Here is an 18,131-nt window from a genome sequence, read left to right as displayed (position 1 = left end):
GCGCCAGCATCGCCCTGGCAACCGCCGCGCCTGCCTCGGGCCGCGGCTGCCTCTGACGTCACTTCCGGCTCTGCCGCACGGCCTCGGCCGCCCCCTCTTCGGCGCCTGACATCACTTCCTCTTCTGCCGCTGACGTCACATCCCAGGTCGCCTCGGGTCTCCCCTGGCCAAGGGGGGGGGCATTTTCGGTAGTGGTTTTACAAAGCCCACGTGTGCCTCAGTTTCCCCGACGTGCTCAGTGGCCGCACTTGCCCCGTCATGCCCAGGCCGCCGCTAGCCAAGCCTTTCACGGAGACGCTGAGCTCTCCAGGCTTCGCCCTGGGGCCCGCCCCCCGAGATGGGCCCCTCGCCAGTGGGTTGACGAGCCTGGGAGAGTTCGAACGACTTCTCCAGCCAGCTCCCTGGCACTGGCTTGTGTCTCAACCCGGCCCTTCCTCCTGCGGCCCTGGGGCCAGGGCTGGGGTCCGGCGCCCGCGGGAACAGGGCAACTCCTGGCGCAGAGGGGACCAAAATCCCAGGATGGTGATCAAGGTCAAGGGTCGGCAATCCTGCATCACTCCCGGTTCTGCCTCAGTCCACCTCTAGGCCCCCTTTCTGCTTCCGACATCACTTCCTGTTCTGTCTCTAATCCTTTTGCAGCCCCCTTCTGCTGCAAAGATCACTTCCTGTTCTGCCTCCGACATCACTTCCTGATTGCCGTCAATTCTTCAGCCCTAGCCTCTGCCTCCGACATCACTTCCTGTTCTACACCCACTCCTCATTAGATCCCACATCTGTTTGTGACATCATTTCCTGTGCTGCCACCAACTCCTTTTAACCCCTTCTTCTGCCTCTGACATCATTTCCTCCCCACCCAGGGAATACTCTGCCCCTGTGGCTCTGTGATGTTGCCTGGGCGATGAGGTCACAGCAGGGCTGGGGATCTGTGGGCATGTCCTGCTCCCTCCTGCTCCTCCTCCTCCTCCTCCTGCTGCGCCCCTGGGGGGCGGGCGGTTGCCTGCACTGTGACCGGCCCTTCCTGCGGGGGCTGGGGGTGCTGCTGCGGGAGGTGGTACCCTCTGAGGTGCCCGACCGGGATGCCCTAATTCAGCGCCAAGTCCAGGCCTTTGAGCGCCTCTACAGCACCCACCTGCCAGAGAAACACCACCGGGTGCTGGGTGCGCGGCCCCTCCCGCTGGGGCACCTGGGCTGGGACAGCAGGGGGCTGCGGGTCAGGAGTGAGCGGCACCAGCAGAGCTGCGGGGGGCACAGGGCTGGGCTAGCAGGGGCTGCGGGTCGGGAGCGAGGGGCACCGTCAGGGCTGGGCGGGGAGCCCAGGGCCAGGCTAGGAGGGACTGCGGGTCGGGAGTGAGGGGCACCGGCGGAGCTGCTGGGGGGCAGAGAGCGCCCCCCCAACCCCTTGATTCCCTGTACAGATGTCCGCGGGGTGCTGGCTGTGAAAGCTGCTCTGACCAGCTGGCTGAGGGCTCTCAAGGAGACGCCTTGGAAAGGTGAGCATGTGTGTGGGGGGGGTTAGATCTGGGGGGCTGAGAGGGACCCAGGCTGTGGGGAGGGGCAGGGCTGGAGGTTCTGGGGGGCAGGGACGCTGGGCAGGAGCCGGCAGTGGCGGGGAGGTGGGGGGCGGCAGTGGGGCTGGGGGTCTCCGGAGCTGAGGTGCACCACGTCACAGGTGCCTCCCATCTCAGCTGGTGCTGGTGTGTGTAGGGCTGGCTTCTCCCCAGAAATGTCCGTCTGTCCCCCAGGGGTTCACCTGCTGCAGCTGACGCTGGCCCAGCACCGCGACTCCCTGCGAACCCGCCTCCGAGAGACCCTGGAGAGCTTCGCTGACTTGGGTAAGTGCCCCTGGAGATGGGCTGCCCCCCCGCACCCCATGGGCCAGCCAGGGGCCCCCTGTTTCCAGCCCCATGGGATGCAAGTAGCATTGGGGGGGAGCGGGGAGATCTCAGTTCAGGGTCCCTAAGATCAGGGTAGGGCCCTCTGGGTGGGTGGAGAGTTCTGAGGGGTGTGGGGGGCAGGGAGTGCCCCATGGGAGTGGGGCTCTAACGCTGTGTCTGTCTGTGCTTCCCCCACAGCCTGCTCCGAGGACTGCAGTGAGTGTGGCCACCCCCTGCCTCTTTCCCTGCCCCCTGGGGCCGGATGGGAGCTGGCACCCCCTAGAGGGGAAAGGCCCTGGGCTCCATTCCCTGCCCCCTGAGCCAGCCGGGCCCTGCCCTGGGGCCGGGTGGGAGCTGGCATCCCCTGGAGGGCAGGGCGGGGTCTCCCCATGGGTCCCTGACCTGGTCCCCCTCCTTTCCCCATCCCAGCGGTTACGGAGGGGCCAGTTCTCGACTGCTGGACCTGCCTTCGCATCAGCGCCCAGTGCTTCGACGGGGAGCTCTGCGGAGGTAGTTGCTGCCGGGGGTTCGGGGCGGGGGGCTGGGCAGTGGGGGCGGGCAGCAAGGGATGTGGGGTGAAGGGGGGGCTGATGGGCAGTGGGGTGAAGGGGGGGGCTTAGCAGGTGGTGTGGGGTACTGGGGGTTGGGGGCTGTGGGGTGAATCAGGGGGCTGCTGGTCCATGGGGTGGAGGTGTGGGGGGCTGTGGGGCATGCTCAGGGCTCACCCCCTCTCTGTCCCCAGAGGAGGACCCGCGGGACGCGGAGAGGAAGGAAATCACCCTCTATCTCTTCCTGGTCTGCCAATCTGTGCTGCTGGCCTCAGCCGCCCTGCTGTGAGTGCCCTCCCTGGACTTGGGGAGCTGGGATGGAGAGGCAGACTTGGGGGCTCAGGATGGGGGGATTGCCCTGGGTACCCCACATTCCCTGCCTCTGATGCCCAACTCCCATATTCCCCCCCTTTGCCCCCTCGGCATCCTGCCCCCATCCGCATGCACCCCAAAACCTGGGATTGCCCCCCAACTGAGGCAGATTCAGGGGGCCTCTACCCCTCAGGGCTCACCACAGATACTGAAAGTGGGGTGACCCCACCCAGCACTTGGGGGGAATCTGAATTGGGGATGGAACCCAGGAGTCCTGGTTCCCAATCCCCCCTGCTCTAACCACTAGACCCCACTGCCCTTCCAGAGCCAGGGATAGAACCCAGGAGTCCGGGGGGGCATGGGCAGAAGGCAGACCCTAACAGCCACTCTCCCCTAGGTACTGTGTATGCTACCGACACCGCAGGTAGCTGGAGGACAGGGCCTGGGCCAGACGGGGCAGGTAGTTGGAGTGCTAGCCAGGTGAGGGATTGAGAAAGGGGCAGCGGGATCCGGACCCCCCAGCCCAGCTGGGGAGGAAGGCGGGGGCAGCAGGACCCAACCCCTCACCCCCCTGGGCATGCCAGGCCCCATGGCTTCCCCAGTGTAAGCCTGGAAATAAAATACTCGTGTCGTTTGTACATAGATTCCTCACTGGGACTGGGGTCTAGTGGTTAGAGCAGGGTGGCTAGGAGCCAGGACTCCTGGCTCCTCTCTCTGGCTCTGTGAGGGGAGTGGGGTCTAGTGGCTGGGGGGGCTGGGAGCCAGGACTCAAAACCTTGTTGTCTGTGTTTAATTTCCAGCTGGAGTGGAGCGGGGGGTGGGAGGGGATCTGAGATCTGGGGTCTGACAGCCGGAGCTAGCGCCCCTGTCTATGATCTCCACCATGGCGGCTCCAGCATCTGTCCAGCCCCGTCCCCAGCCTGCTGCTGGGACGGGGTGTGTGTGTGGGGAATGTGGGTCCTACTGCCTCAGGGACTGCTGGTTCCTCCAGTAGGTGACAGCCCTGGGGGGTGAGAGACAGAGTCAGACGGGCCTGGACAGCGACCCAATGCTTGCGGGGGATGCGGCCGGCTCAGGGGGGCAAAGGGGGATGCTGCCGGCTCAGGGGGTGGATTGCAGGCGGCTCTGGGGGAGTACGGGCGATGTGGCCGGCTCTGGGGGGCGTCATGGGGGATGTGGCCGGATTTTGGGGAGGGGGGGGCGCACGGGGTATGCAGGTGGCTCTGGGGGCAAAGGGGGATGCGGCTGGCTGGCTCTGGGGGAAGGGGCAGGGGATGTGGCTGGCTCTGGTGGAGGGTGCAGGGGATGCAGGCGGCTCTGGGGGGCAAAGGGGGATGCGGCTGGATCTGGCGGGTGGCGCAAGGGATGCGGCTGGCTCTGGGGACAGAGGGTGATGCGGCCGGCCGGCTCTGGGGGGGTGCAGGGGGGTTGCGGCCGGCCGGCTGGTTCGGGGTGGGGGACACGGGGGATGCGGCCGGCCGGCTCAGGGAGGTCTCGGGGATGCGGCTGACTCTGGTGGGGGGGAGGAGGGTTCCTCTCACACTCACGCGACGCTCAGCGCCAGGAAGAGCAGGGCACCCATGCACAGCACCACGGAGACACCGGTCCGGGCGATGGCTGGACCGGGGGCTGGGGGCCGGTACCGGAGGGAGAGCCGGGCCTGGGAGTCCACTGTGTTGGGGAGGGGAGTTAGCAGCTGACAGAGCTGAAGGCCCCTCCCAAGTACCCCCCGCATGCTTGCTGTCTGCGCCCCCCAGTGCTGACCCAGTCACGACACCCGCCTGACTTGGGTGCCTGCCCCTCCCTGACCCTGCACCCCATGGCCCTGCGTGAGCCCCCATGCCCCCCCTCCCTGACCCTGCAATCCACGGCCCACTGGATGTCATGCTCATCTGCCCAGGGCCCCCCCCGACCTCTCCCTGCCCCCCCCACCCCTCTGCCCCCTGACACCCCCCCTACCAAGACAGTGGTGCTGCTTCAAACACACGGCTTTGGCCTTCCTGCAATGGGTGCAGTCGAAGACGTCATAGTAGAGCCAGCCTGGGAAGGGGGAAAAAGTGAAACCCCCGGGCAGGCCCCCAGCCAGCCCCCGCCCCCCACTGACACCTGCCCCATTCCCTGCCCCCCCTGAGCCAGCCAGTTCCTCCCCCTGGGGCCGGATTGGGGTGGCCCCCCCCAGGGGGACAGGCTCCCTGCCCTGTTCCCTGACCAGCGATGGAAAGTTGACTTACCACAGGTTTTGGGGTTACAAGCTGGGGAGAGACAGAGAGAGAAACCGATCATAGCCCCAGACTGTGACTGAAGGGCCCTGCAGAACCAGGAGATTGGGGGGGGGGGCGGGAATTGGAGGAAGGGGGAGGGGCCCGGGACAGAGCTTCCCCCAGGAGCTGGTACCTTTTGCCTGATGCTCCTTCAGAGCCGATTTCAGCTCCATGGTCGTTCTGCGCCTGTAAGCGACCAGCGCGTCCAGCAGGGCCTGGTCTGGGGACAGATGGGGGAGTGACTCTGGTGGCGGGGGGGCGCTGTGGGGAGCGGGGGGGGTGCTGGCTCTGAGGGGACGCTCCCAGCTATCCCAGCCTTGCCTGTCTCAGCAGGGGGCAGTGTGGGGTGCTGGGGGCGCGGGGCTAGTGGGGTGCAGGGCTGTGGGGTGCTGGGGGCGTGGGGCACTGTGGGGGGCGTGGGGCTGTGGGCCTCTGTGGGGTGCTGAGGTCACAGAGCTGTGTGTTGCTGTGGGGTGCGGGACTGTGGGGTTCTGTGGGGCTTGGCACTGTGAGGCACTGGTGGTGCTGTGGGGTGCAGGACTGTGGGGCGCTGGTGGCACTGTAGGGCGCGGGGCTGTCACCTGTTAGGGCGCTTCGTTCCAGGCCAGCTGCCGTCAGCCTCACGCGGTGGATCAGGGCGTTGATGCTGCTCAAAGCTGAGGGGGAGAAAACATCGGAGTGGGGAGCCTGCCCCTCATCCTGCCCCCTGCAGCACAGCGCCCCCTAGCGCTGCCCTGGGGCCAGCCCTGACTGCCAGGGCAGAGTGGGTGTGTGTGTGAGGGGGTGTTGGGTACAGAGGGGAGAGTGGAGCGTTGGTGGATTCAACCTCATCCCTTCTGCCCTATGACTCCCCCTATTCTTGCAGAGTCCTTCCCCAGACCATGCCCGCTAGATACCCGTGGGCTGTGGCCCCTGGATACCCCTAGTCGTGCCCCCTGGAGGTCTCTGGGCTGTGCCCCATACCGGCCGTGCCCGCAAACTGGCTGGTGGCGTAGTGGCGGAAGAACCCGCCCTCCATGCCGCGCAGCAGGGCCTGGGCCCTCGCCTGCAGGCGGCTGTCGCGGATCTGCCGGGGCACCAGGCTGGTGCGGAGCGATTCCAGGGTGCTGCGGATCTGCCGGTCGCACTGCAGGCAGCCCCCGGCACCCACCGCCAGCCAGGCCCCCAGCATGAGGAGAGCCAGGAGCACCATGGCGCAGCCCGGTGTGACAAGTTCTGCCCGTTCTCAGCCCCAATGCGCCGGGCACCAGGGAGAATCCTCGGGGTGAGGGTGACATCACAATGCAGCGTGGGATTGTGGGTACGGTGTGGGCAGAGGCGTGTGTGGGTACAGCATCACGCTGGACGCTACCCAGACACAGAGTCACCAAAATTGGGGCCCTGTCGGGCCGGGCACTACCCAGACACAGAGTCGCCGAGATTGGGGCCCCGTCGCGCCGGGCGCTGCCGTGGACACACACAAAGCAATGATCGCTCAGTGTAACTGGACAACGGGTGGGAGGGAGCTTATAATGTAGCCCCAGTTTTGCCATGGCCCCCCTGAGCCTGGCAGCAGGGTGTGTCCCCTCTTGGTGGCATGGGAAGACCCCAGCCCTGAGGGTTGTTATCGCAGGCCAACACTAACGGGTTCCCTCCCGATGCTGGGGGTCGAGCGTGAGCGACAGCAGGGGGCTGTGTGGGTGGTGTGGGTGGCACAGAGTGGCTGGGCCGGGAGTGCGGGGGGTGCCAGGCCGGCTCCTCCTGCCAGCCAAATCCACTGAATCCCCAGGCTTGGTGCTTGGCTCCGGAGGGCTCGGTCTCCTGCGGCCCAGCAGCTGGTGCTGTGTCATTGCAGGCAGGCCTGTGTCGGCGGGCGGAGGAACCACCCCAGCCTGGCAGCAGCCAGCTCCAGCCCCTGGGCAGCTCGTGCCACAAGAGGTCAGGGCAACCTAGAGCTGCCAGGCTGGGCAGTGGGCGTGAGCGAGCCGGCCCAGGGGGCTGGGCAGTAGGGGGTGAGTGAGCCGGCCTGGTGAGGGTGAGCCTGGCAGCCGCTTGGGACCTCTGCAGGGGTGGGCCCAGGCACAGAGAGGCTGAGATTGGGGTCCTGTTCCCAGCTGTGGGAGGGGAGTGGTGTCTAGTGGTTAGAGTGGGGGTGGTTGGGGGGCTGGGAGCCAGGACTCCTGGGTTCTATCCTCCAGCTCTGGGAGGGGAGTGAGGGATAGTGGTTGGCGTGCGTGGAGCTGGGAGCCAGGACTCCTGGGTTCTCTCCCCATCTCTGGGAGGGGAGCAGTGACTGGTGGTTGTGGGGAGGGGCTAGGAGCCAAGACTCCTGGGTTCTCTCCCTGGCTCTGATAGGGGAGTGGGGTCTAGTGGTTGGAGGGGGAGGGGGAGTGGGGGTAGGAGCTAGGACTCCTGGGTTCTCTCCCTGGCTCTGGGAGGGGAGCGGGGTCTCCTGGGTAGAGCAGGGGGGGCTGAGAGCCAGGACTCCTGGGTTCCGCACCTGCAGTGGGAAGGGGCACTTTGCTGGCCCAATGACTATCTGCCCCCACACTCTGGGTCCCAGACAATGGGCCCCATTGATCCCACCATCCCCCCTCCCCCCAGCTTCACACAAAGCGCCCCATTCAGCTTCCATTCGCACCACCCCTCTCTGCCTGTCCCCTCTGCCGATTGGCCACAGTCCTTGCCACTCACTGTCACCTCCCGCCCATGCTATAGGGGGCGTGGTCCGCGTTCCCCCACTTACCTATCCCATGGCTGCTGTGGGTTCCCATTCCCCTGCCATTGGTGGGCTGCCTCAGGAGTGGGCGGGGCCAGCGCACCGGGACACCTCCCCCCAGCCTGGGGCAGCTCAGTAGCTCCTTGGCCGCTGGACCAGCAGCACCTGGGCTCATGTGGGGGGGGTCAGGGGGGCCTGGCTTTTCCCCTTCCCCCGCTGTCCCGGGGGGCACTCGGCTGGCGGGTGGGGGGCTTGGGCCTGGATGCTTCCAAAAATGCAATAATCTAATTGCATATATTTACATAAATTTGCATAATCACCCGGCTGCCTCTCCGGGCCAGTGAGCACAGCTCGGCCTTGTCAATAGCCCGTGAGAGCTGCGGCCAACACCTCCCCGGCCCGGACACCTTCCTCCGGCCCTGCTCAGGTAACCCCAGCGCAGGCGGGCGCCGGATCCGACTTGGGGGGCCCGTTATCCGCAGCATGTTGCCAGCTTGGGGGTCCCGTTAGCCCCAGCAGGGGGCCAGCCCAGGGGTCCCGTTATCTGCAGCATGGGGCTGGCCCAGGGGTCTCGTTATCTGCAGCAGGGAGCCGGCCCAGAGGTCCCGTTATCCGCAGCGTGTTGCCAGCCCAGGGGTCCCGTTATCTGGTCCCAGAGGTCCCGTTATCCGCAGCAGGGGGCTGGCCCGGGGGTCCCGTTATCTGGCCTCCGAGATCCCGTTATCTGCAGCAGGGAGCCAGGCCGGGCGTCCTGTTATCCGCAGCGGCGGGTCCCATTATCCGGCCCCAGGGGCCCCCATATGCTCAGCAGGATGCCAGCCTGGGGTCCCCTTGTCCGAGCCCGGGGGCCAGCCTGGGGCAAGGCCGAGTTCGGTTTGTTTCTTTGCAGAGGGGCTGTGCAGTGACATGACACGATTCCCTTTCCCGGGCGGGCGCGATCCTCTGCCGAAGCGGGGCGGGTGGGGTGGGGAACGAAACCCCGCTCTCCGGCGGGTCGGTGTCTTGCTCGCACGCCCGGGGCAAAGAGCCTGCCATCTGGAGCCATTCCGGGGAGAGAGACCAGGCCGGGCGGGCGCCTTGAGCCCCCAAAGCGGGGTCTGTTCGGGGCGAGAGGGGCTGGAATTTCCCCCTGGCGCACGCTGGCCAAAGCGGCTCGGAACCGGGCACGACGCTCCCCCGGCGCGGCCGCTGGGGAAGGCTTTTTGGTGCCGCTCCGCGGGGGAGACTGAGGCAGGTTTGCGCCGCTGGGGAACAGACGCCCCTACGCTTCGCTTTCCATCGGAGCAAAGTCCGGGATGCGGCAGCTCTGCCCCCTCGCCGCCTGCTGAGCAACGCTGGCGACTGGCAAGACCTCGGTCCTTGTCTCGCTGGGCCCCGGACGGGGGCTGGTTTCTAGCGGCGGCGGGTGTCCGGAGGTTTACGTGTGAGCCGAGCTCTCGCCGGTATTTTGTGTGGCTTTGGATACCCGCGTTGCTGGCTCACGGCAGCCTAGCCCAGCCCAGCTGAGCTGGAGGGGGGGCCTGTTATCCTGCGCTAAAAGTGCTGGCGGGGGGGTCTAGCTGCTGGAATAGCCCCGACCCCCGGGGTACGGCCCCTTTTGTACCGGGAGAGAAGTCCCCACGGTTCTCGATCTTGCAGGACACTTTCCTAGAACAGGCCCCGCTCCGCCCGCAGAACCGCCCGGCACCCTAGCGAGAGTTGCACCGGAGCGAATTCGCGCCCTGCCCCGGTTTGCCGGCACCAGTCGGCGCCGAGGCCAGGCCTGGCTCGCTGCAGCCGTAAGCACCGGGTTAGGCTCTGAGCCCGCCGTGGGGACGGGAATCGTCGCCAGCCGCTGATTTCGAACTGCCTCCGTCCGGTGGAAAGGGAGGAGGGTGGGGATGGGAGGGTCCCCGGCACCGGGGCGTCTGGGCGCCGGGCCGGGCCGGCTGTATTTATATCCCAGTGCTGAGAATCTGGGCCGGCTCCTTTTACACCCAAAATAGGCGGCCGGCCCGTGGGTTCTTGGCAGGAGCTGCGAGCCTGAGGGGGAGGCTGCCAGACCAATTAGCTGGCGCGTCGGGATCGGGGAGGCTGCGGGAGGGGGGGGGGGGGACGAGATGGGCGGGCACCTGCGGGGCCGGCCTGGCGTGATCGCCCCCCCTTCCCGCTGCCTCTTCAGTGACAGTGCAGGGTTGGGGGGAAGGAAGGGAGAGGAGGGGCCGCCAGGCATTCTAGGACCGGGCCTTTTGGGGACTTTGATCTTTCAGATTGGCCGGGGGCGGGGACTGGGTTGTGGGGATGTTTCCCTCTGAGTTAGTCCCACGGCTCTAACCACTAGCCCCCACTCCCCTCCCAGAGTTGGGGAGAGAACCCAGGAGTCCTGGCTGCCAGCCCCACCCCTCTCTAAACACTAGCCCGCACTCCCCTCCCAAAGCTGGGGAGAGAACCCAGGAGTCCTGGCTGCGAGCCCCACCCCTCTCTAAACACGAGACCCCACTCCCCTCCCAGAGCTGGGGAGAGAACCCAGGCGTCCTGGCACCCAGCCCCCCCCACTCTAACCAGTAGACCACGCTCCCCTTCCAGAGCTGGGCACCTCCATCAACCCCCACAGGCAATAACTGCCCGTGTAGAGGGAGGCCTAGGGCAGGACAGGACAGGGAGATGGATTCCCCCCCCCACCCCGTCAGGCCCATCTACCGGGGTATCCAGCCCCCTTCCTGCCCACCGGCACATCTCCCCTGGCTTTGGCAGGCTCCCTGCCTGGTGCCCGCTGAGCTGTGTGGGTGGGGACGCTCGGCCAGATGCTTCATGAGGGGACGGGGGGGGGCAGCAGGGGGAGGATGCAGCCTGGCCTGTGGGTCTCAGAGGCATTCCTGGCATTCCACAGCACAGACCACAATTATGCTGAGAGCACCCTCCCCTCACCCCTGGCGCGATGGGCCTGGCTCAGAGCCCTGTCCTTGCCAGAGCCAGGGAGAGAACCCAGGAGTCCTGGCTCCCAGCCCCGCTGCTCTAACCACTACACCCCACTCCCATCCCAGAGCTGGGGAGAGAACCAGTCATGATGGCCAAAACCTGCTTGTGTGTCTCCTACAGATTATTCCCCTCTGGGCTATTGGGGCCAGCCCTGGCTGCCCGGGGAGAGCGCCCCCTGCTGAACCCTCCCCCCCGCTCCCTGCAGTCCAGCGCCCCCTAGCGCCTCCCTGGGGCATCAGGGCCAGCCCTGCCTGCCCGGGGAGAGCGCCCCCTGCTGAACCCTCCCCCCTGCTCCCTGCAGTCCAGCGCCCCCTAGCGCCTCCCTGGGGCATCAGGGCCAGCCCTGCCTGCCCGGGGAGAGCGCCCCCTGCTGATCCATCCCTGAGGCAGTCCAGTGGGTCTAGCCGTGTCGTCTCTCCTCCATGTGCTGACCTGGCCAGAACCCGCTTCGCCAGCTTCCCCACTTGGCAGCAGCGCAGTGGCAGGGGGTTCCCCAGGTGTTGCAGGCACCTCGGGGCCTCTGGCTCCTCCGCGGCACGCCCAGCAATGCTCACTCCGTGTGCTGATTGATGAGCTAATTAACGGGCCGGCTGGGCACAGCTGGCAGGAGAGTGGGGGCTGGACCAGGTTCCGGTCCTTCCCTGGGCCAGGGTGTCAGCTGGGACGGCTGGAACGCAGCCGATCACTGGGGTCAGGGTTCTCTCCCCGGCTCTGGGAGGGGAGTGGGGTCTAGCGGTTAGATCGGGGGGTTGGGAGCCAGGACACCTGGGTTCTCTCCCAGCCCTGGGTGGATGCGGTTGGAGCAGGTGACTCTGGAATTTGCACCCTGCCCTGCTGAGCTGCCAGATCCACCTGCCTTGGGTCTGGGCCAAAGGGTGTGAGGGGGTGTTCACACCTGCCTCTTCGCTCCTTGTTAGGGAATGAACAGAGCTGAGCCCAGCCCAGCCCAGCCCTGCCCTGCGGGCGGGCGGGACACCAGCCGAGACACAAAGTATTGGCACATCCATGCAGCGGTGCAAGTGACCCCCCCCAGCTCTGCCGGTGCCCTCAGTCCCCACCCGCAGCCCCTGCTAGCCCAGCCCTGGGCCCCCCCCACAGGTCTGCCGGTGCCCCTCACTCCTGACCCGCAGCCCGCTCTTAGCCCCGCCCTGGGCCCCCCCCCCCAGCTCTGCCGGTGCCCCTCACTCCCGACCCGCAGCCCCCTGCTAGCCCCGCCCTGGGCCCCCCCCACAGCTCTGCCGGTGCCCCTCACTCCCGACCCGCAGCCCCCTGCTAGCCCCGCCCTGGGCCCCCCCACAGCTCTGCCGGTGCCCCTCACTCCCGACCTGCAGCCCGCTGCTAGCCCCGCCCTGGGGCCCCCCCACAGCTGGATTTTCAGTTTCTGGTGGTGATGGGCTCTGAATCAGTCAGGTGTGTTCAGGACTCACACTAGCAGCCAGGGACTCCTGAGTTTTCTCCCAGCTCTGGGAGGGGGGTGGGGTCTCGCGGTTAGAGTGTGTGGGGGGGCCTGGGTTCTCTCCCCCCACACGGGGAGAGGGGTGGGATCTTGTGGCTCAGAGTGGGGGCGGGGCTGGGTCTCTCCCCTCCCCAGTGCCAGGAGCTGCCCCATGCCAGCCTCTGGGGTTGGCAGTTCCCTCCTGTCTCCTCCCTGCCTCAGTGACGCGGCCTGGCGGCTCCACCGGGCGCTGCTGTGTGAGAAGCCGGGATTGACCCTTGCACAGGCCAGGCCAGGTGAGGGGCACACCCGGGGATTGGGGGTGGATTCGAGGCTGGTTGGTGCTCGCAGGTCCCCCCATCTGGGGCAGGGGGTGGCTGGGGTGAACCCCCCCCCAGCTGAAGGGCAGGTTTCAGGGGTTGGAGCCAGGGCCCGCCACCACCCCCTCCCCCTCCTGTGTGCATCCAACAAGAGTGAAACACCTTTGGGGAGAGGCAGGCTGGGGCTTGTCCTGCCGGGGGCGGGGGGGGGGGCAGGATTCTTCTGGCTGCAGGAATGGGGAAATGCAGCTCTGTCCCCACCCGCAGCTGCCCCTGCTGCCCCCCCCCCCCCCCCGTGAAGCAACTGAGGGACAGGAGAAGTGGCAGAGCCGGGAGAGAGCCCAGCAGCCCCCGCCCTGCTCTGAGCACCAGCCCCCATCTCCCTCCCGGAGTCAGGGATAGAACCCAGGAGTCCTGGCTCCCAGCCCCCCTCCCATTCTAACCACTAGACCCCACCCCCCTCCTGGAGCCAGGGATAGACCCCAGGAGTCTTGATTCAGCCCCTGCTCACCCCATAGCTCTGCCGATGCCCCTCAGTCCCGACCTGCAGCCCCCTGCTAGCCCAGCCCTGGGCTCCCCCCGCTCCAGAGCTACTCAAGCTCAATAACAACCCAGCGTACACAGCCCCAGTCATCCCGAGAGACCCTACAATAACAAACCCTGCGTCTATGCCCCCCAGTGCTCCCCAGAATCCTGACAGTGACAAACCATGTGCCTCTCCCCCATTGCCCCCCCCCAGTGGTTCAGAAAGACCCTACAATAACAAACAGTTCTGGACAGATCACAGTGAGAAATTTCCCCCCCCCCAAGAGTTTTAAATTCCCAGACTCATGGGTGCTTATTTTCTTATTTCCTCCTGGGCGGGAAGGGGCGGGCAGCTGGGGATGCCCCTAGTGCAGGGCTAGGGTTAGCTGTGGAAATGGAGAGTGGGGGGAGGGGAATGGGCTGAGGTGTGGGGGAGCCAGGGGGCCTTCCCCTGCCATCCAGGCCCCCAGATAGCATGAGAAAGAGTGGGCGGGGTGGGGGGCGGGAATCACTGGGTCTGGTTGCCATGGGGACTGAATTGGGCTGTAGTGACCCCAGGTCAGCTCCCCCCATCGCAGCCTGGCCTCCCCGGGCAAATACAAGGAAGGCTGCCGGTCAGGAGTGAGGGCACCGGCAGAGCTGGGGGGGAATGGCCAGGGCTGGGACAGCAGGGAGCTGTGGGTCGGGAGTGAGGGGCACTGTATGGCAGAGCCTCTCAGGATTGCACAGGCTGGTTTGTTATTGAAGGGTCATTCTGTGACTTCTTGGGTTTGTTATTGTAGGTCTTCCTGCTGTGGTGTGCTCTGGTGTATTATTGTAGGGTCTCTCAGGGGGACAGTGTGGTCCAGTGTGTTATTGTTGGGTCTCTCGGGGCTGGTTTGTTATCATAGGGTCTCTCAGAGGGGTGGTGTGGTCTGGTGCGTTATTGTAGGGTCTCTTGGGACTGGTTTGTTATTGTAGGGTCTCTCATGGGGGTGGCATGGTTTGGTGCATTATTGGAGGGTCTCCCGGGGTTGGTTTGTTATCGTAGGGTCTCCCGGGGTTGGTTTGTTATCGTAGGGTCTCTCAGGGCTGGTTTGTTATTGTAGGGTCTCTCAGGTGGGTGGCATTGTCCGGTTGCTGTCAGGTGTCTTGGGGCTGGTTTTGTTATTGTAGGGTCTCTTGGGGCTGGTTTGTTATCATAGGGTCTCTCAGGGGGGCAGCGTTGTTCAGTGCATTATTGTAGGGTCTCTTGGGACTGGTTTGTTATCATGGGGTCTCTTGGGGGGGCAGCATGGTCTGGTGTGTTATTGCAGGGTCTCTCGGGGCTGGTTTGTTATTGTAGGGTCTCTCAGGGCTGGTTTGTAATCAGTGGGATGGCGTGTCCAGTGTGTTGTTGCAGGGTTTCTCGGGGCTGGTTTGTTATCGTGGGGTCTCTCAGGTGGGTAGCATTGTCCAGTTGCTGTCCGGTGTCTTGGGGCTGGTTTTGTTATTGTAGGGTCTCTTGGGGCTGGTTTGTTATCGTGGGGTCTCTCAGTGGGATGGCATGTCCAGTGTTATTGCAGGGTCTCTCGGGGCTGGTTTGTTATTGTAGGGTCTCTCAGGGGGGCGGTGAGGTCCAGTGTGTTATTGTAGGGTCTCTCGGGGCTGGTTTGTTATCGTGGGGTCTCTCAGTGGGATGGCATGTCCAGTGTTATTGCAGGGTCTCTCGGGGCTGGTTTGTTGTTGCAGGGTCTCTCGGGGCTGGTTTGTTATTGTGGGGTCTCTCAGGGGGGCGGTGTGTCCAGTGTGTTATTGTAGGGTCTCTCGGGGCTGGTTTGTTATCGTGGGGTCTCTCAGTGGGATGGCATGTCCAGTGTTATTGCAGGGTCTCTCGGGGCTGGTTTGTTGTTGCAGGGTCTCTCGGGGCTGGTTTGTTATTGTGGGGTCTCTCAGGGGGGCGGTGTGTCCAGTGTGTTATTGTAGGGTCTCTCGGGGCTGGTGTGTTGTTGCAGGGTCTCTCAGGGGGGCGGTGTGTCCAGTGTGTTGTTGCAGGGTCTCTCGGGGCTGGTTTGTTATTGTAGGGTCTTTCGGGGCTGGTTTGTTATTGTGGGGTCTCTCAGGGGGGCGGTGTGTCCAGTGTGTTGTTGCAGGGTCTCTTGGGGCTGGTTTGTTATTGTGGGGTCTCTCAGGGGGCCGGTGTGTCCAGTGTGTTGTTGCAGGGTCTCTTGGGGCTGGTTTGTTGTTGCAGGGTCTCTCGGGGCTGGTTTGTTATCGTGGGGTCTCTCAGGGGGGCAGTGTGTCCAATGTGTTGTTGCAGGGTCTCTCGGGGCTGGCTTGTTATTGTAGGGTCTCTCGGGGCTGGTTTGTTATCGTGGGGTCTCTCAGGGGGGCAGTGTGTCCAATGTGTTGTTGCAGGGTCTCTCGGGGCTGGCTTGTTATTGTAGGGTCTCTCGGGGCTGGTTTGTTATCGTGGGGTCTCTCAGGGGGGCAGTGTGTCCAATGTGTTGTTGCAGGGTCTCTCGGGGCTGGCTTGTTATTGTAGGGTCTCTCGGGGCTGGTTTGTTATCGTGGGGTCTCTCAGGGGGTGTGTGTGTCCAGTGTGTTATTGTAGGGTCTCTCGGGGCTGGTTTGTTATTGTGGGGTCTCTCAGGGGGGCGGTGCGTTCGCGGAGGGTCTCCCTGCGGCACTGACCCAGCCCCTGTCCCCCCAGGCTCCCCCCGTCTCCAGCCATGGCGGCGCGGGTGGCTCAGCGGGACGCCGCCGAGCGCTACCTCTTCGTGGACCGGGACTCGGTGGGGAACCCGGCCACGCAGGCGGACTGGACGGCCAAGCGGCTGGTGTGGGTGCCCTCAGAGCGGCATGGCTTCGAGGCGGCCGGCCTGCGGGAGGAGCGGGGCGACGAGGTGCTGGTGGAGTTGGCGGAGAACGGGCGCCAGGCGCTGGTGCCCAAACACGAGGTGCAGAAGATGAACCCCCCGAAGTTCTCCAAGGTGGAGGACATGGCCGAGCTGACCTGCCTCAACGAGGCCTCCGTGCTGCACAACCTCAAGGACCGCTACTACTCCGGCCTCATCTACGTGAGTGCGGGACCCCGGCGTCCGGGAGGCCCACCCCCCACGCCCCTCCCAGAGCTGGGGAGAGAACCCAGGCGTCCTGGCTCCCGGCCCCCCCGCTCTAACCACTAGACCCCACTCCCCTCCCAGAGCTGGGGAGAGAACCCAGGAGTCCTGGCTCCCAGGCCACCCTACTCTAACCCACCAGACCCCACTCCCCTCCCAGAGCTGGGGAGAGAACTCAGGTGTCCTCGCTCCCGGCCCCCCCACTCTAACCCACTAGACCCCCACTCCCACCGAACCAAGGATTCCCAGCCCCCCCGATATGGAATGGCCCCATGTCCCTTTCCCTCCCCCACCTCGAAGCAGCCAAGGGTCCCAAATGTAACCCCCCTCTCCCCGTTGTCATGGGGGTTGGGAGAGATGGGGGGTGGGGGAAGCCGCAGGGCCGGGTGGTGACATCTCTAGGGAGGGTCCCACCTGAAGCCTGCTGGGGGCTGCGCCGGCCTGCACTGGCTGGCGTCCCCACTAGGGGTCGCCCTGCCCCTGTCCTGTCCTGGCAGGTGTGGGGCTGGGCGCGCGTCTCTGGGCTGGAGGAGGCAGGGAGCAGCCTGTACTTTGCCCCAGGGCAGGGAGGGCTGGGCTGGGGGTGGGGGGGGAGGGTGGGACAGGTGGATTCCATGGGGCTGGCTCACAAGAGGGGCGGGGGTCAGAGCACAGCCAGGGGCTTGGCTGGGAAGCCGTTAGAGTCAGCCCTGCCCCATGGGAGCCATGGGCCCAGCACTGCCCCCAGGGCGGCACTAGGGGGCGCTATGCTGGGGGGGCTCAGCACGGGGTGCTGTGCTGTGGGGCGGGGATCCTAGTGGGAGTCGCTCTGCACTAGCCATCAGGGCTGGCCCCGATGCCCTGACAGGGCCGTGCCCATGTGGTGGTGGTGGGGGCGCTGGGGTCAGAGTGGGAAGGTAGGAAGTGCGGGGGGCAGATGGGGTTGGGCATGCAACAGTGTGGGGGGGGGCAGAAGACACAGCAGCCGAGGTAGGGGGCGGCTGGCTGGGGGGGGAGGGGCAGGTTGCCTTGGATCCCTGCCCCCCCTTCTGCCAGGCTGGGTGTGGGGCAGGTTGGCATGGTGCCAGGGCTAGGACAGGCCCGACTTGTTTGCTGAGAACCTGGGCGGGTCGCAGCGCCAGGTGAGAGTCCTGCCCTGCAGGGGAGTGGGGGGCGGGGGGGCGGTTGGCACAGAGGGGAAAGCGCCCCCAGTGAGGTCTCCCTCAGCATGGTGCCCCCTCCCTGTCCCCCACTGAACCCCCCTGCAGCGTGGCACCCCCAGGCCTCACCCCAGCCTGTCACCCCAGCCTTGTCACCCTTCCCTGCTCAGGACATGCCTGTCCCTGCTTAGCATGAGATAGGGTCACCCCCCCCCCGACCTGGATCCAGCCCCCCTCTTCCCTCCATGGGGATTTGGGGCTGGTCACCCACCGCTGGGCTCCGTGGATGGGTCTGGAGCTGGACACAGCCTGAACCCCAATGTACTTCAGGGAAGAAAACACCCTGTCCCTGCAGAACCCAGGAGTCCTGGTTACCGCCCCCCCCTGCTCTAACCACTAGCCCCCACTCCCCTCCCAGAGCCGGGGTTGGAATCCAGGAGTCCTGGCTCCCAGCCCCCCTGCTCTAATCACTAGCCCCCACTCCCCTCCCAGAGCCGGGAATGGAACCCAGGCGTCCTGGCTCCCAGCACTGAGCTTAGACCATGTAAGTTCTTCAGTCGCCTGAGGTCTCCCGTGGTGCCCCTGGGTGGGCTTGGATCTGCCCCCACTGGGCTGCGCTGGGCTGGGCACCTCTCGCAGCCTGGGGCAGGGACATGCCTGGCCAGTGCCCCTCGGCTCTGTAATTAGCTGGGATTTTAATTGGTGCGTGGCCCCGCCTGTGATTACAAACCCTGAGTCTATGGGCGCAGCAGATGTTAGGGCTGGGAGCCAGGACGCCTGGGTTCTCTCCCCAGCTCTGGGAGGGGGGTGGGGATACAACCCCCCGTCAGATCCCCCGATCTCCCCTTCCCCCCTTTCCATGCACCCGTTAGGGATCAGGTGGGCCCTGGCCGGGGTCAAAAGGGAGCCCAGACTTGTCTCCATCTCTTGACCTTGCAGAGGGTCCTGCCCCCCAACAACCTCCAGGGGGATCCAGGCCAG

The 18,131-nt window shown here is 65.6% G+C and overlaps 3 protein-coding genes across 16 annotated transcripts in view; 2 read left to right on the top strand and 1 right to left on the bottom strand.

Moving 5' to 3' along the window:
- The first annotated feature begins 258 nt into the window (after window positions 1-258).
- IZUMO3 (IZUMO family member 3) lies at window positions 259-3,485 on the top strand. The gene is made up of 7 exons (XM_073321289.1): window positions 259-352; window positions 858-1,157; window positions 1,353-1,490; window positions 1,743-1,832; window positions 2,073-2,090; window positions 2,304-2,384; window positions 2,617-3,485. Exons 1-7 carry the CDS (start codon window positions 259-261, stop codon window positions 2,709-2,711), a joined length of 816 nt encoding a protein of 271 aa, XP_073177390.1. The 3' UTR covers window positions 2,712-3,485.
- On the bottom strand, window positions 2,845-7,773 carry LOC140902274 (izumo sperm-egg fusion protein 2-like). 3 transcript variants are annotated; one of them, XM_073322194.1, is made up of 7 exons: window positions 7,721-7,773; window positions 5,577-5,651; window positions 5,129-5,215; window positions 4,966-4,986; window positions 4,694-4,774; window positions 4,282-4,405; window positions 2,845-3,737 (listed from the first exon to the last, which is right to left on the bottom strand). In XM_073322194.1, the coding sequence occupies exons 1-7, from the start codon at window positions 7,746-7,748 to the stop codon at window positions 3,695-3,697; spliced, it is 459 nt and encodes a 152-aa protein (XP_073178295.1). In that variant the 5' UTR covers window positions 7,749-7,773; the 3' UTR covers window positions 2,845-3,694. The 3 variants fall into 3 exon arrangements, with proteins under 3 accessions (XP_073178295.1, XP_073178296.1, XP_073178297.1); XM_073322195.1 differs by lacking the exon at window positions 4,966-4,986; XM_073322196.1 differs by lacking the exon at window positions 5,129-5,215.
- A 183-nt stretch (window positions 7,774-7,956) lies between these two features.
- Window positions 7,957-18,131, top strand: part of LOC140902180 (myosin-14-like) — a 50,270-nt gene continuing 40,095 nt past the window's right edge. For 5 of the 12 annotated variants that reach the window (XM_073321980.1, XM_073321977.1, XM_073321978.1 and 2 more), the window contains exons 1-2: window positions 8,431-9,135; window positions 15,603-15,969. In XM_073321980.1, coding sequence (XP_073178081.1) covers window positions 8,600-9,135; window positions 15,603-15,969 — 903 coding nt within the window. In that variant the 5' untranslated portion in view covers window positions 8,431-8,599. Of the gene's footprint in view, window positions 8,121-8,429; window positions 9,136-12,308; window positions 12,383-15,602; window positions 15,970-18,131 lie in introns of those variants that run through there. The other 7 variants (XM_073321974.1, XM_073321973.1, XM_073321972.1 and 4 more) reach the window with 4 other exon arrangements.

Source organism: Lepidochelys kempii, chromosome 23, assembly GCF_965140265.1.
Source record: "Lepidochelys kempii isolate rLepKem1 chromosome 23, rLepKem1.hap2, whole genome shotgun sequence".
Classification (NCBI taxonomy): Eukaryota; Metazoa; Chordata; order Testudines; family Cheloniidae; genus Lepidochelys; species Lepidochelys kempii.
Note: the sequence above shows the minus strand (reverse complement) of the source record. Positions and strands in the feature narration are given on the sequence as shown.

What these genes read in the sequence shown, in the direction of transcription:
- IZUMO3 (XM_073321289.1), top strand. Translation starts at nt 259, where the DNA reads ATGCCCAGGCCGCCGCTAGCCAAGCCTTTCACGGAGACGCTGAGCTCT. An exon ending in GAAACACCACCGGGTGCTGG is followed by an intron (nt 1,158 to 1,352) that starts GTGCGCGGCCCC and finishes GTCGGGAGTGAG; the next exon opens with GGGCACCGGCGGAGCTGCTG. An exon ending in CAAGGAGACGCCTTGGAAAG is followed by an intron (nt 1,491 to 1,742) that starts GTGAGCATGTGT and finishes TCTGTCCCCCAG; the next exon opens with GGGTTCACCTGCTGCAGCTG.
- LOC140902274 (XM_073322194.1), bottom strand. Translation starts at nt 7,748, where the DNA reads ATGGGAACCCACAGCAGCCATGGGATAG. An exon ending in GAAGGAGCATCAGGCAAAAG is followed by an intron (nt 4,987 to 5,128) that starts GTACCAGCTCCT and finishes GTCTCTCCCCAG; the next exon opens with CTTGTAACCCCAAAACCTGT. An exon ending in GAAGCAGCACCACTGTCTTG is followed by an intron (nt 4,406 to 4,693) that starts GTAGGGGGGGTG and finishes TCCCCAACACAG; the next exon opens with TGGACTCCCAGGCCCGGCTC.